This window comes from Panulirus ornatus, chromosome 21 (genome assembly GCF_036320965.1).
Source record: "Panulirus ornatus isolate Po-2019 chromosome 21, ASM3632096v1, whole genome shotgun sequence".
Classification (NCBI taxonomy): domain Eukaryota; kingdom Metazoa; phylum Arthropoda; class Malacostraca; order Decapoda; family Palinuridae; genus Panulirus; species Panulirus ornatus.
The window spans coordinates 399318-413841 of NC_092244.1; the positions used below are offsets into that span (position 1 = coordinate 399318).

The 14524-nt window shown below is 40.4% G+C and overlaps 1 protein-coding gene across 14 annotated transcripts in view; it reads right to left on the minus strand.

Annotated features, from left to right (window-relative positions):
- LOC139756234 (transmembrane protein 185A-like) overlaps positions 1-14524 on the minus strand; it is a 59648-nt gene that overhangs the window by 13809 nt on the left and 31315 nt on the right. For 13 of the 14 annotated variants that reach the window (XM_071675397.1, XM_071675394.1, XM_071675395.1 and 10 more), the window contains 2 exons: positions 8904-9080; positions 5261-5384 (listed from right to left, as the gene is read on the minus strand). In XM_071675397.1, the coding sequence (XP_071531498.1) occupies positions 5261-5384; positions 8904-9080 (301 nt within the window). The remainder of the gene's footprint in view (positions 1-5260; positions 5385-8903; positions 9081-14524) is intronic. The other variant, XM_071675408.1, reaches the window with a different exon arrangement.

Below are 14524 nucleotides of genomic sequence, written 5' to 3' on the forward strand. Positions count from 1 at the left end.
CATACCCATATATTCCCTTACAGACTATGACCATTCTTTCTACACACCCATTAATGCCCCTTCTATACCCTCTCAGTTAAAGCCCCATGGTGCCTTCCTTTATCACACACTCCAGAGTACCTAAGGCACTTTTCTTCTTCCTGGTCATCCTCATTTAACACCTGAAACAGGTACATAAATTTCCTGGTGCTTCCAGAAACCAGATTTTTCAAGTGAAAAACAATTTCTTCTGACTGAAGGAACAACATACAAGAAAACAAAGAAACCAGTGAAATAGGCCTCAACTTACCGTACAGAAACAAAAAACTTTTCATGAAAGCATTTGTATCGATATGTCTCATACAATTGGTGATGCTACCACCTGCTGTTTCTTATCAGATTTGTTTCTGTGGAAGTTGTTTACTATTACATCATACTTTATTGCTGTCTCCTGTGTTAGCAAGGTAGCGCAAGGAAACACATGAAAGAATGGCCCAACCTGCCCACACACACACATGTATATACATAAATGCCCACACACGCACATATACATACCTATACATTTCAACATATACATACACATACATTTTTTTTTTTTTTTTTTTTTTCAAACTATTCGCCATTTCCCGCGTTAGCAAGGTAGCGTTAAGAACAGAGGACTGGGCCATTGAGGGAATATCTTCACCTGGCCCCCTTCTCTGTTCCTTCTTTTGGGAAAAAAAAAAAAAAAAAAAAAAAAAAAAATTGAGAGGGGAGGATTTCCAGCCCCCCGCTCCCTCCCCTTTTAGTCGCCTTCTACGACACGCAGGCAATACGTGGGAAGTATTCTTTCTCCCCTATCCCCAGGGGATACACATACATACACAGACATATACATATATACTTTTTTCTTTCTTTCAAACTATTCGCCATTTCCTGCATTAGCAAGGTAGCGTTAAGAACAGAGGACTGGGCCTCTGAGGAAATATCCTCACCTGGCCCCCTTCTCTATTCCTTCTCTTGGAAAGTTAAAAAAAAAAAACAAGAGGGGAGGATTTCCAGCCCCCCGCTCCCTCCCCTTTTAGTCGCCTTCTACGACATGCAGGGAATACATGGGAAGTATTCTTTCTCCCCTATCCCCAGGGATATATACACATATATACACATATATACACATATATACATATATACACATGTACATATTCATACATGCTGCCTTCATCCATTCCTGCCGACACCCCACCACACATGAAATGGCACCCCCCCTCCCCCCACATGCATGTGAAGTAGAGCTAGGAAAAGACAACAAGGGCCACATTCATTCACACTCAGTCTCTAGCTGTCATGTGCAATGCACCAAAACCACAGCTCCCCTTCCACATCCAGGCCCCACAAAATTTTCCATGGTTTACCCCAGCCGCTGCACATGCCCTGGTTCAATCCACTAACAGCACGTCCACCCCAGTATACCACATCATTCCAATTCACTCTATTCCTTGCATGCCTTTCACCTTCCTGCACGTTCAGGCCCCAATGGCTCAAAATCTTTTTCACTCCATCTTTCCACCTCCAATTTGGACTCCCACTCCTCCTTGTTCCCTCCACCTCCGACACATATATCCTCTTTCTCAATCTTTCCTCACTCATTCTCTCCATGTGACCAAACCACTTCAATACACCCTCTTCTAATCTCTCAACCACACTCTTTTTATTACCACACATCTCTCTTATCCTTTCATTACTTATTCAATCAAACCACCTCACGCCACATATTGTCCTCAAACATCTCATTTTCAACACATCCACCCTCCTCCGCACAACCCTATCTATAGCCCATGCCTCACAACCATATAACATTGTTGGAACCACTATGTCTTTAAACACACCCACTTTTGCTCTCCTAGATAACGTTCTCGCTGTCCACACATTCTTCATCGCTCTCAGAACCTTCGCCCCCTCCCCCACCCTGTGACTCACTTCCATGGCTCCATCTGCTGCCAAATCCACTCCCAGATATCTAAAACATTTCACTTCCTCCAGTTTTTCTCCATTCAGACTTACCTCCCTCCCAATTGACTTGTCCCTCAACCCTACTGAACCTAATAACCTTGCTCTTATTCACATTTATTCTCAACTTTCTTCTTTCACACACTTTACCAAACTCAGTCACCAACTTCTGCAGTTTCTCACCCGAATCAGTCACCAGTGCTGTATCATCACCGAACAACAACTGACTCACTTCTCAAACCCTCTCCTCCACAACAGACTGCATACTTGCCCTTCTCTCCAAAAGTCTTGCATTTATCTCCCTAACAACCCCATCCATAAACAAATTAAACAGCCAAGGAGACATCAAGCACCCCTGCCGCAAACCGATATTCACTGGAAACCACTCACTTTCCTCTCTTCCTACTCGTACACATGCCTTACATCCTCGATAAAAACTTTTCACTGCTTCTAGCAACTTACCTCCCACACCATATACTTTGTAAGTCACTAAAATAATATGCAAAAGCTGCATTCAACTTCTTGCCTTTTGCTAAATACTTTTCCATGGTCATCTTTACTATAAAAATAAGATCCACACATTCCCTACCTTTCCTAAAACTCCCTTGCTCCTCACTTAAATCTGCATTCAGTCACTTCTACCACTCTATCAATCAACACTCTTGCATACACCTTTCCTGGTATACTTAACAGAATTATTCTCCTATAATAGGAGGGCAAAGAATAGAGTGAATTGGAGCGATGTGGTATACCGGGGTTGACGTGCTGTCAGTGGATTGAATCAAGGCATGTGTATGGGGGTGGGTTGGGCCATTTCTTTCGTCTGTTTCCTTGCGCTACCTCGCAAATGCGGGAGACAGCGGCAAAAAAAAAAAAAAAAAAAAAAAAAAATAGTCAAATGCAATATACATCCTTAGCCCCCTTTTCTTTGAAAAAAGGAACAACAATAGCTTTCACCTAATCCTCAGGCAAAACTTTTTGTTTTCATGCTAAACTACATATCAGATGTATCCACTCTATCACACTTTCTTCTCTATACTTAAGCATTTCAGCCATAATCCTATCCACTCCAGGTCCCTTTCCTACCTTCTGCCTCATTATTTTGTTGATCAAGAATCAGGTCCTACACACTTCACATGGCACATATTTAGTTGATCAACAATCAGGTCCTACACACTTTACAAAGCACATGTTTAGTTGATTAACAATCAGGTCCTACACACTTCACATGGCACATGTTTAGATGATCAGCAGTCAAGACCTTCACAAGGTAGATGTTAACCTGATCATCCAATCATGACCTAAACATTGTGAATGTTTAGTTGGAAAATGAGCCAAATGACACTGTTACAGTATTCATTTACAGACCCAGTATTTAATTTATTTTTCTTTTTATTTTGCTTTGTCGCTGTCTCCCACGTTTGCGAGGTAGCGCAAGGAAACAGACGAAAGAAATGGCCCAACCCACCCCCATACACAATGTATACACACAAACGTCCACACACGCAAATATACATACCTATACATCTCAATGTACACATATATATACATACACAGACACATACATATATACCCATGCACACAATTCACACTGTCTGCCCCCATTCACTCCCATCGCCACCTCGCCACACACGGAATACCATCCCCCTCCCCCCTCATGTGTGCGAGGTAGCATCAGGAAAAGACAACAAAGGCCCCATTCGTTGACACTCAGTCACTAGCTGCCGCACAATAATGCCCGAAACTACAGCTCCCTTTCCACATCCAGGCCCCACACAACTTTCCATGGTTTACCCCAGACGCTTCACATGCCCTGATTCAATCCACTGACAGCACGTCAACCCCGGTATACCACATCGATCCAATTCACTCTATTCCTTGCCCTCCTTTCACCCTCCTGCATGTTCAGGCCCCGATCACACAAAATCTTTTTCACTCCATCTTTCCACCTCCAATTTGGTCTCCCACTTCTCCTCGTTCCCTCCACCTCCGACACATATATCCTCTTGGTCAATCTTTCCTCACTCATTCTCTCCATGTGCCCAAACCATTTCAAAACACCCTCTTCTGCTCTCTCAACCACGCTCTTTTTATTTCCACACATCTCTCTTACCCTTACATTACTTACTCGATCAAACCACCTCACACCACACATTGTCCTCAAACATCTCATTTCCAGCACATTCACCCTCCTGCGCACAACTCTATCCATAGCCCACGCCTCGCAACCATACAACATTGTTGGAACCACTATTCCTTCAAACATACCCATTTTTGCTTTCCGAGATAATGTTCTCGACTTCCACACATTCTTCAAGGCTCCCAGGATTTTCGCCCCCTCCCCCACCCTATGATTCACTTCTGCTTCCATGGTTCCATTCGCTGCCAGATCCACTCCCAGATATCTAAAACACTTTACTTCCTCCAGTTTTTCTCCATTCAAACTTACCTCCCAATTGACTTGACCCTCAACCCTACTGTACCTAATAACCTTGCTCTTATTCACATTTACTCTTAACTTTCTTCTTTCACACACTTTACCAAACTCAGTCACCAGCTTCTGCAGTTTCTCACATGAATCAGCCACCAGCGCTGTATCATCAGCGAACAACAACTGGCTCACTTCCCAAGCTCTCTCATCCACAACAGACTTCATACTTGCCCCTCTTTCCAAAACTCTTGCATTCACCTCCCTAACAACCCCACCCATAAACAAATTAAACAACCATGGAGACATCACACACCCCTGCCGCAAACATACATTCAATGAGAACCAATCACTTTCCTCTCTTCCTACACGTACACATGCCTTACATCCTCAATAAAAATTTTTCACTGCTTCTAACAACTTGCCTCCCACACCATATATTCTTAATACCTTCCACAAAGCATCTCTATCAACTCTATCATATACCTTCTCCAGATCCATAAATGCTACATACAAATCCATTTGCTTTTCTAAGTATTTCTCACATACATTCTTCAAAGCAAACACCTGATCCACACATCCTCTACCACTTCTGAAACCACACTGCTCTTCCCCAATCCGATGCTCTGTACATGCCTTCACCCTCTCAATCCATACCCTCCCATATAATTTACCAGGAATACTCAACAAACTTATACCTCTGTAATTTGGGCACTCACTCTTATCCCCTTTGCCTTTGTACAATGGCACTATGCACGCATTCCGCCAATCCTCAAGCACCTCACCATGAGTCATACATACATTATATAACCTTACCAACCAGTATTTAATAAATATGTTTATTAATTTGAAGAGATGAGTACTTACACTGGTTAGCTCGCTTAGTAGTAAAGGACATCAAAATGAGCGTGACATATGAGATGTAGAGAGGGGATACCACTGAGGTATACGTGGCTGATGTGTTACCATTCATCTTGCTGGCCAATGTGATCTGAAAAAGACCACATCACTATTAAGATGCGGCAAAATCTAACATATCAATTCACCTATCTCAGTCATTAGCTCCAATATCATCTAAATGGTCAGGATAAAGTGAAAATAGGCAACTACTTTCTGAGGGAATAAATAAACACCACAATCCATTTTTTCAACAGTTCTACTTAATCTTGGATCGATATGGATTGGTTAAACGTTTAAGTTTGACACCACGACTGACACTCTCATATGTCTTAGAAGCCATAGCTAGGGTTAAATTTAAGCAAAATAAGCTAAGAATCTCACAGAACTGCAGTATCACCACCAACAAGTGCAGTGTAAAGAATGTAAATAAATGCACCCAACACACAACGCCATCTGTGGCCGCCCAGTAAACTAGTCTGGTGGCTGCGGTCATTTCAAGTTCCCTCACATAATTTTGTCCAGACTAAAGAAGGTGCTGAACCATCAGTTGCTAGAAAATCGGTGGTGTATTTGTACCATAACATCCATACTGTCCAGGAAACCACACATTATGGAAATAGCTAAGTCTTCCTCTAAGAAATTGGGAGTCCTGTTGAGATGTCAAAATTCCTTTTCATCTAATCATTTGCTTTATCCATTCAAAGGACTGATCCATCCTTGTACGGAGTACTACTCTCATATATGGGATGATTCTAGCTATGCACCCTTACTTGACAGAACTGAGCCAAAAGCAGTGACTTATCAACTCCTCCAGGCTCAACTTGAAACATAACCCACTTGCCCTGCACTGCAATGCTAATTCACTTTTCCTCTTCTATAGATATATTTGATTTTGCTTCTGAGAGCTGGCTGCTTGTGTGCCCACACCATTAGCTAAACCATGAAATACAAGGCAACTTACTGCATTACATGATTACTGTATGGCCACTGGCAAATTAAGGGTGGCCATTCTGATACCTGTTTCTTTCCCTACATCTCAAAGCTTTGGAACTCTCTACACTCTCACATCTTTCCTAATAACTATGACTTGGCACTTTTTAAAAGGAAGACTTTTCACTTTCTCCAAAATTTGTAAATACTTCTAATCTCTTCTCCCTCATTTTCATTAACCTCTTTATATTTCCAATACGGCCTGGCCTTGAACTGTACCTTTTTCCATGGCTGGAGCCTTTAAAAAAAAATCACCTGCTGGCAATTAAGCCTTGTGTGAAAAGTCATGTTGGCAAGGCTGTATCATTGGAAGTATGGTCTTGTCAAGGAACTTCTCACTTCAAAGGAGTTTATATATACAGGCTGCAGGAAGTGGTGCAGCCCTGGGCTGTCAGAACATTTAGCTAGGTCCTGAGTAGCATCAGGACTTTTTTTATAGCAAAAAGTCCTAGAATGATTATAAAAATAAATTGAGAGGCAACGAAATACTAGGATCAAGAAGAGAGAAGTGGAGGTGAGTCAGTTGCTATTTGCAGATCACATGGCTCTGATGACAGACTCAAGAGAGATACTGCAGAGTCTGGGAGGGTGTGAAAGGAGGAAGTCGAGAGCATATTTTAGAATTGCATGCACTTATTCACTTCAGCATAGTAATACAAGCAAGACTTCTAACTCATATAAGAAAAAAAGGTATTGCTACTGACCATAAGTTTAGCAACGATCCAAATTTTTCATCCTCAGAAAGTATTCTCTGGTACAATAAAATACACTCTACTTAGAGTAAATGAATAAAAAGCCTACCAAAATACTGACTCAGATTTTAAGGAGGCTGCATATGTGACTTTTTCTTGGATAAAATCTAATTCATATACAATATAATGTCTAGTGCCTCCTCATTTAAGATGGCTGTGTTTTTGTGATGTACCAAACTATACTGGTAGGTGGGTTATCATGTAATATAATGGTTATGGAGATGAAACACATGAAACATGATTATCAATGTCATGATGTTTAGTGTTTAACATTCTGCATGTAGCAGATATATTTAAGTATATTAGATATATTCACTTGTGTACATTATTAACACAAAAGGAATTGTTTCATTGACAAAAGCATACAATTTCAATATACAGCTAATACAAATGTAGTGCCAAAGTTATAAAGAAGTAATTCTTAATGGAGGAATTGGTATGGTACTCAATGTAGTGGAATTAATTCTTTTTAACAATTGGTATGAGCAGCAGATAGAAGTAGTAGGTACGAACATTTAAGCAGGAGTATAAAGGAGAAATAGTTGGTCAGAGCATTAGATAGAAGTAGTCAGTAGGAACATTAGGTAGGAGCCTTAGCAAACACTGTGCTAGAGTTGCCCTCTGCCACTGGCCTGTTAAGAGTGAGGCACTAAAGACTAAGAAGCATCAATGGAATTCACTAGTTATGGTGACTCTATTGTCATAGCCACCCCTTTGAGGGAGTTCCAATTGGAACAGGCATCAGAGATAAAGATAGATATATAGAGACAAGTTGACTTCAGTGTGAATTTGATTGGGAAGAAACTAGGGGAATGGAGCACTTTAGATATCAAAGAGTGAACATGACAGTGAGTGGAACTATGGGAGATGAAGTAAATCACAGGGTGGGAAAGGAGAGCAAAGGTCTTAAGTGCATTGAGAAATGTGCTGGACAGGTCACTGTCTGTGACAAAAAAGATAGGTATATTTGATGGTATAGTACTCTCAATGATGCTGTATGAGTGCAAGTCTTGGGGTCTAAATGGAAAAAAAATAGCAAAGACTGGTGTTGGAGATACAATGCCAGACTATATATAGAATGAACAAGGTTGATTATGTAAGAAATGATAGTGTGACAGTAACAGAGTGTCAGTGAGAAAGCTGACCTGGATGCTGAAATGGTTTGGTCACATTGAGAGGATAAGTGAAGAGATACTGACTAAGAGGGTGTATATGTCAAGAGGCAGAGGGAGGAAGGGGAAGGGAAAGACCGAGTCAGAGATGGAAAGATAGAGTGAAAGAGGCTTTGGGTTACTTAATTCTAAACATTCAGGAGATGTAATGTCAATGTGCTGAACCAGGGAATATGAACGAGCCAGTGGAAACCATGAAATGGTCTGTGGGGTTTGACTATGTATGTTGGCTCTGGTTTTAGTGCATTACACACAATAACTACAGTGTGGATGTGAGCAAAAGAGGCCATTCTTTGTTCCCGTTTATGAACAGAAAAACTTGAAACTTGCAGAGTCTGGAATGAAAATTCCTAAAACTACAATACATGGAATCTCAAAACCTTTAATAACAATAATCCAGATATTTTTGTTTGTATCCCTTAAAATATTCAGCAACTATAGTCAGCTTAGAGTAAAACAAGGATAAGTATAATACTGACCAACAATGCTTAGAACAAAGAACTGAACTTATTTCCATGGCATAACCACAACCTATCCATTACATTACAGATTTCAAAAGTTATGTCTCATCATTTCACTTGTTTGTTGAATATAAATTGCAAAACAATGATTTCACCATCTGATTCTCATTACACATATTCTACTACATAATGCAAGATAAAGAAAGCTTGTAACCCCGAATATCAAATTTCTCACTAGAAAAATAAGCAGTGGAGCCACAAGGCAGGTGTAACCTATGGCAGAGTTCATGGAAGTGCGACGTCGATCAGGGTTTACATCGGGCATTCGCAGCAGGACACCAGCAAATATGATAGAGTAAAGCACAGCCACCACGGAGACACACATCAGTATCCAAGCTGGCACAAACACAATCTAAAAAGTGTTAAAATGAAGACTAGCTTTAGGATGCTTTTAAAACATTTTGATATCTGAACCTAATCTAATTGGTGATGTACAGGATAATCCTGGAATAAGATCTAAAAGGCACAATAAAACAACCTAAATAATAGTGTAGGCTGTCTGTGATTAAAATATAAAACGAGTCCATGCACGATAGGCTTAAGGGATGTAAATTCAAAGCAAACTATGTAACATTATCAGCTGCTGTTACTAGTACCATGTGTCATGAGTTTACACTCTCTGTTCATATTTCATGTCACCTACTTTCAGAACAGGATTGCACACGTAAAATCTTTCCTGAACGCTCTAGTCACTTCAATTTAATTAGTCAAGTCTCAAAGAACCAACAGTAATACAGTAAAACCCCATTGTAACTAACTTCAGCACATCAAAATTCAGTTTCCCATGAACCTTCTGGACCCAACCAGACTACATTTGGAACCTAACAAAAAATTCTATAAAACTATGTTACATCAGAAATCTTTTTTTATGAAGGTAAAGTATGGACCCATATGAATGAGTCTGGGACATAACACAACAGTCTGTTAGTTTCCAACCTTGGTTCCAGATGCTGGGGATCAGAACATGTGAGAACCTGTTGTGCATCACCTTAGTGCATTTGTACTTTTTTTCACTACCATGCAGTTTCTTCTCTGCACACATGTAGTTTTACTTTGAAAAGTAAGACAACTAGTATTGTGCTATCTAACTATTGTTAGTTAAACAGCACAATACTAGTTTTCTTACTTTTACACCTATAAAGAAATATTTAGTTAAACAGTACAATACTAGTTTTCTTACTTTTACACCTATAAAGAAATATAAGTATAAACTTCAAGAGGAAACAAGACAGCTTGGTCACTACCTGCCAGTCTGAGATAAGCATTTGCTTAGTCAAAACATAAACAAATTCAGTACCTGTGTTCTTGTGCAACTGCAGTGATTTTTTTTATGGTTAAAGACTTTTTCTTTATCAAATCATGGCATATAAAAATGTTCTCAGTGTTGCATGTGCTAAGCAGTCAATGAAAAACTGCAGCATTGCTGAAAAACTGAAAATGAGCATCATGAGCATGAGTAGAGTATCCTGCACCTCAAGCACATTCCATTTCTGACCAAAAGGTGATTCAAGTTATCCTTGAGCTATTTCACTCTGACTCAGAGTAGTCTTTGCTATTCCCTGAGCACCTTCAGAATTGAGAAATCAGCCAACTTTTCATCTGATTCTTAAAATTTTCATTTATTCATATTTCTTTGAAAAATCTGGGACAAAATGGAATTAAACTTCTAATGGAACACCCTTCCCTGCAATTTGTCCATCAGAAGAGAGGTTCACTGTACATGAAAAAGTGCCAAAATATTCTACATGAGTCTGAATGACACATCAAGAAAACAGTTGGTAAAGATGGCGATATAAAAACTGCACAGTACTACATATATGGTAATAAAAATACATGATGCTCCTTATTGTAATAAAGAGTTCATGGTGCAACTTCTTGCAATAAAAAGTACAAGGTACAACTTCTTGTAATAAAAAGTACAAGGTATTATGTAATGGTACTACTTACAGTATCTGCCAAAAATCTTGTCTGCCTCTCCAAACATTTTCAAAGGTGATGTCACACTTACAATTCAGTACTTTGTCATCTCTCCTTTGGCTTTCATTACCATCTGCAGATGTCTAGGGATGGAGTGGGTAAGGTTCCTAAAGTATTGTAGGTCATGTTTGAGTCTACAGGGTCTTGATCTCCTGAATAGGGTGAGGCACTAATGAAGTGCTGCAGGAAGCAGCCCTCTGATCATAGGTTCTGAGTGCCCACTGCACTTAGAAATCTCAAGTGTACCCACATTTTCCTGTTTCCAGGCAAGAATTTAGGCTTTTTCCTCTTTGGAAAGGGAAGACCCAATCACTTTGAAGCATAGGTGGAAGAAATACAGTGCCCTGAGCAAAATTTCCATAATGAAGTGGCAGCCTAAAAAAGTATATATAGAATATTGTTTCTCAAGAAGGCCTGGTGCACAATGAGGTGGGTTGCCGGTGCTCACACTGTTAGAAACACTAGTCTCAACAACCAGAAGCATGATGATTTCACCCTCAGAGGGTCATATGCTTGTACCCACAATCAAATCTTAGCCATGTATCTCCTTTGAAAATACATAGGAGCTGGGCAATGTTTTTTGCAAACACTTTATAATAATAAAGAGTACATGGTACTATTTACTGCATTAAACAGTACATGGTAGTACATACTGCAATAAAAAGTATATTCCAAAACTCATTGTAATAAAAAGTACATAGTACCACATGCTGCAGCAAAAAGTACAGGATACTCCTTACTGCAGTAAAAAATGCAGGATACTCCTTATTGCCTTAAAAAGTGCAGGGTACTCCTTATTGCCTTAAAAAGTGCAGGATACTCCTTATTGCAGTAAAAAGTGCAGGATACTCCTTATTGCCTTAAAAAGTGCAGGATACTCCTTATTGCAGTAAAAAGTGCAGGGTATTCTTTATTGCCTTAAAAAGTGCAAGGTACTCCTTATTGCAGTAAAAAGTGCAGGATACTACTTATTGCAGTAAAAAGTGCAGGGTACTCCTTATTGCAGTAAAAGTGCAAGATACTCCTTATTGCAGTAAAAAGTGCAAGATACTCCTTATTGCAGTAAAAAGTGCAGGGTATTCTTTATTGCCTTAAAAAGTGCAAGGTACTCCTTATTGCAGTAAAAAGTGCAGGATACTACTTATTGCAGTAAAAAGTGCAGGGTACTCCTTATTGCAGTAAAAGTGCAAGATACTCCTTATTGCAGTAAAAAGTGCAAGATACTCCTTATTGCAGTAAAAAGTGCAGGGTACTCCTTATTGCAGTAAAAAGTGCAGGGTACTCCTTATTGCAGCAAAAAGTGCAAGATACTCCTTATTGCCTTAAAAAGTGCAGGATACTCCTTATTGCAGTAAAAAGTGCAGGATACTCATTGCAATAAAAAGTGCAGGGTACTCCTTATTGCAGTAAAAAGTGCAGGGTGCTCCTTATTGCAGCAAAAAGTGCAGGATACTCCTTATTGCCTTAAAAAGTGCAGGATACTCCTTATTGCAGTAAAAAGTGCAGGGTACTCCTTATTGCAGTAAAAAGTGCAGGATACTCCTTATTGCAGTAAAAAGGGCAGGGTACTCTTTATTGCCTTAAAAAGTGCAGGGTGTTCCTTACTGCAGTAAAAAGTGCAGGATACTCCTTATTGCCTTAAAAAGTGCTGGATACTCCTTATTGCAGTAAAAAGTGCTGGATACTCCTTATTGCAGTAAAAAGTGCAAGATACTCCTTATTGCAGTAAAAAGTGCAGGGTACTCCTTATTGCAGTAAAAAGTGCAGGATACTCCTTATTGCAGTAAAAAGTGCAGGATACTCCTTATTGCAGTAAAAAGTGCAGGATACTCCTTATTGCCTTAAAAAGTGCAGGGTACTCCTTATTGCAGTAAAAAGTGCAGGGTACTCTTTATTTTTTTTTTTTTTATTATACTTTGTCGCTGTCTCCCGCGTTTGCGAGGTAGCGCAAGGAAACAGACGAAAGAAATGGCCCAACCCCCCCCCATACACATGTATATACATACGTCCACACACGCAAATATACATACCTACACAGCTTTCCATGGTTTACCCCAGACGCTTCACATGCCTTGATTCAATCCACTGACAGCACGTCAACCCCGGTATACCACATCGCTCCAATTTACTCTATTCCTTGCCCTCCTTTCACCCTCCTGCATGTTCAGGCCCCGATCACACAAAATCTTTTTCACTCCATCTTTCCACCTCCAATTTGGTCTCCCTCTTCTCCTCGTTCCCTCCACCTCCGACACATATATCCTCTTGGTCAATCTTTCCTCACTCATTCTCTCCATGTGCCCAAACCACTTCAAAACACCCTCTTCTGCTCTCTCAACCACGCTCTTTTTATTTCCACACATCTCTCTTACCCTTACGTTACTCACTCGATCAAACCACCTCACACCACACATTGTCCTCAAACATCTCATTTCCAGCACATCCATCCTCCTGCGCACAACTCTATCCATAGCCTACGCCTCGCAACCATACAACATTGTTGGAACCACTATTCCTTCAAACATACCCATCTTTGCTTTCCGAGATAATGTTCTCGACTTCCACACATTCTTCAAGGCCCCAAGAATTTTCGCCCCCTCCCCCACCCTATGATCCACTTCCGCTTCCATGGTTCCATCCGCTGCCAGATCCACTCCCAGATATCTAAAACACTTCACTTCCTCCAGTTTTTCTCCATTCAAACTCACCTCCCAATTGACTTGACCCTCAACCCTACTGTACCTAATAACCTTGCTCTTATTCACATTTACTCTTAACTTTCTTCTTCCACACACTTTACCAAACTCAGTCACCAGCTTCTGCAGTTTCTCACATGAATCAGCCACCAGCGCTGTATCATCAGCGAACAACAACTAACTCACTTCCCAAGCTCTCTCATCCCCAACAGACTTCATACTTGCCCCTCTTTCCAAAACTCTTACATTTACCTCCCTAACAACCCCATCCATAAACAAATTAAACAACCATGGAGACATCACACACCCCTGCCACAAACCTACATTCACTGAGAACCAATCACTTTCCTCTCTTCCTACACATACACATGCCTTACATCCTCAATAAAAACTTTTCACTGCTTCTAACAACTTTCCTCCCACACCATATATTCTTAATACCTTCCACAGAGCATCTCTATCAACTCTATCATATGCCTTCTCCAGATCCATAAATGCTACATACAAATCCATTTGCTTTTCTAAGTATTTCTCACATACATTCTTCAAAGCAAACACCTGATCCACACATCCTCTACCACTTCTGAAACCACACTGCTCTTCCCCAATCTGATGCTCTGTACATGCCTTCACCCTCTCAATCAATACCCTCCCATATAATTTACCAGGAATACTCAACAAACTTATACCTCTGTAATTTGAGCACTCACTCTTATCCCCTTTGCCTTTGTACAATAGCACTATGCACGCATTCCGCCAATCCTCATGCACCTCACCATGAGTCATACATACATTAAATAACCTTACCAACCAGTCAACAATACAGTCACCCCCTTTTTTAATAAATTCCACTGCAATACCATCCAAACCTGCTGCCTTGCCGGCTTTCATCTTCCGCAAAGCTTTCACTACCTCTTCTCTGTTTACCAAATCATTTTCCCTAACCCTCTCACTTTGCACACCACCTCGACCAAAACACCCTATATCTGCCACTCTATCATCAAACACATTCAACAAACCTTCAAAATACTCACTCCATCTCCTTCTCACATCACCACTACTTGTTATCACCTCCCCATTTGCGCCCTTCACTGAAGTTCCCATTTGCTCCCTTGTCTTACGC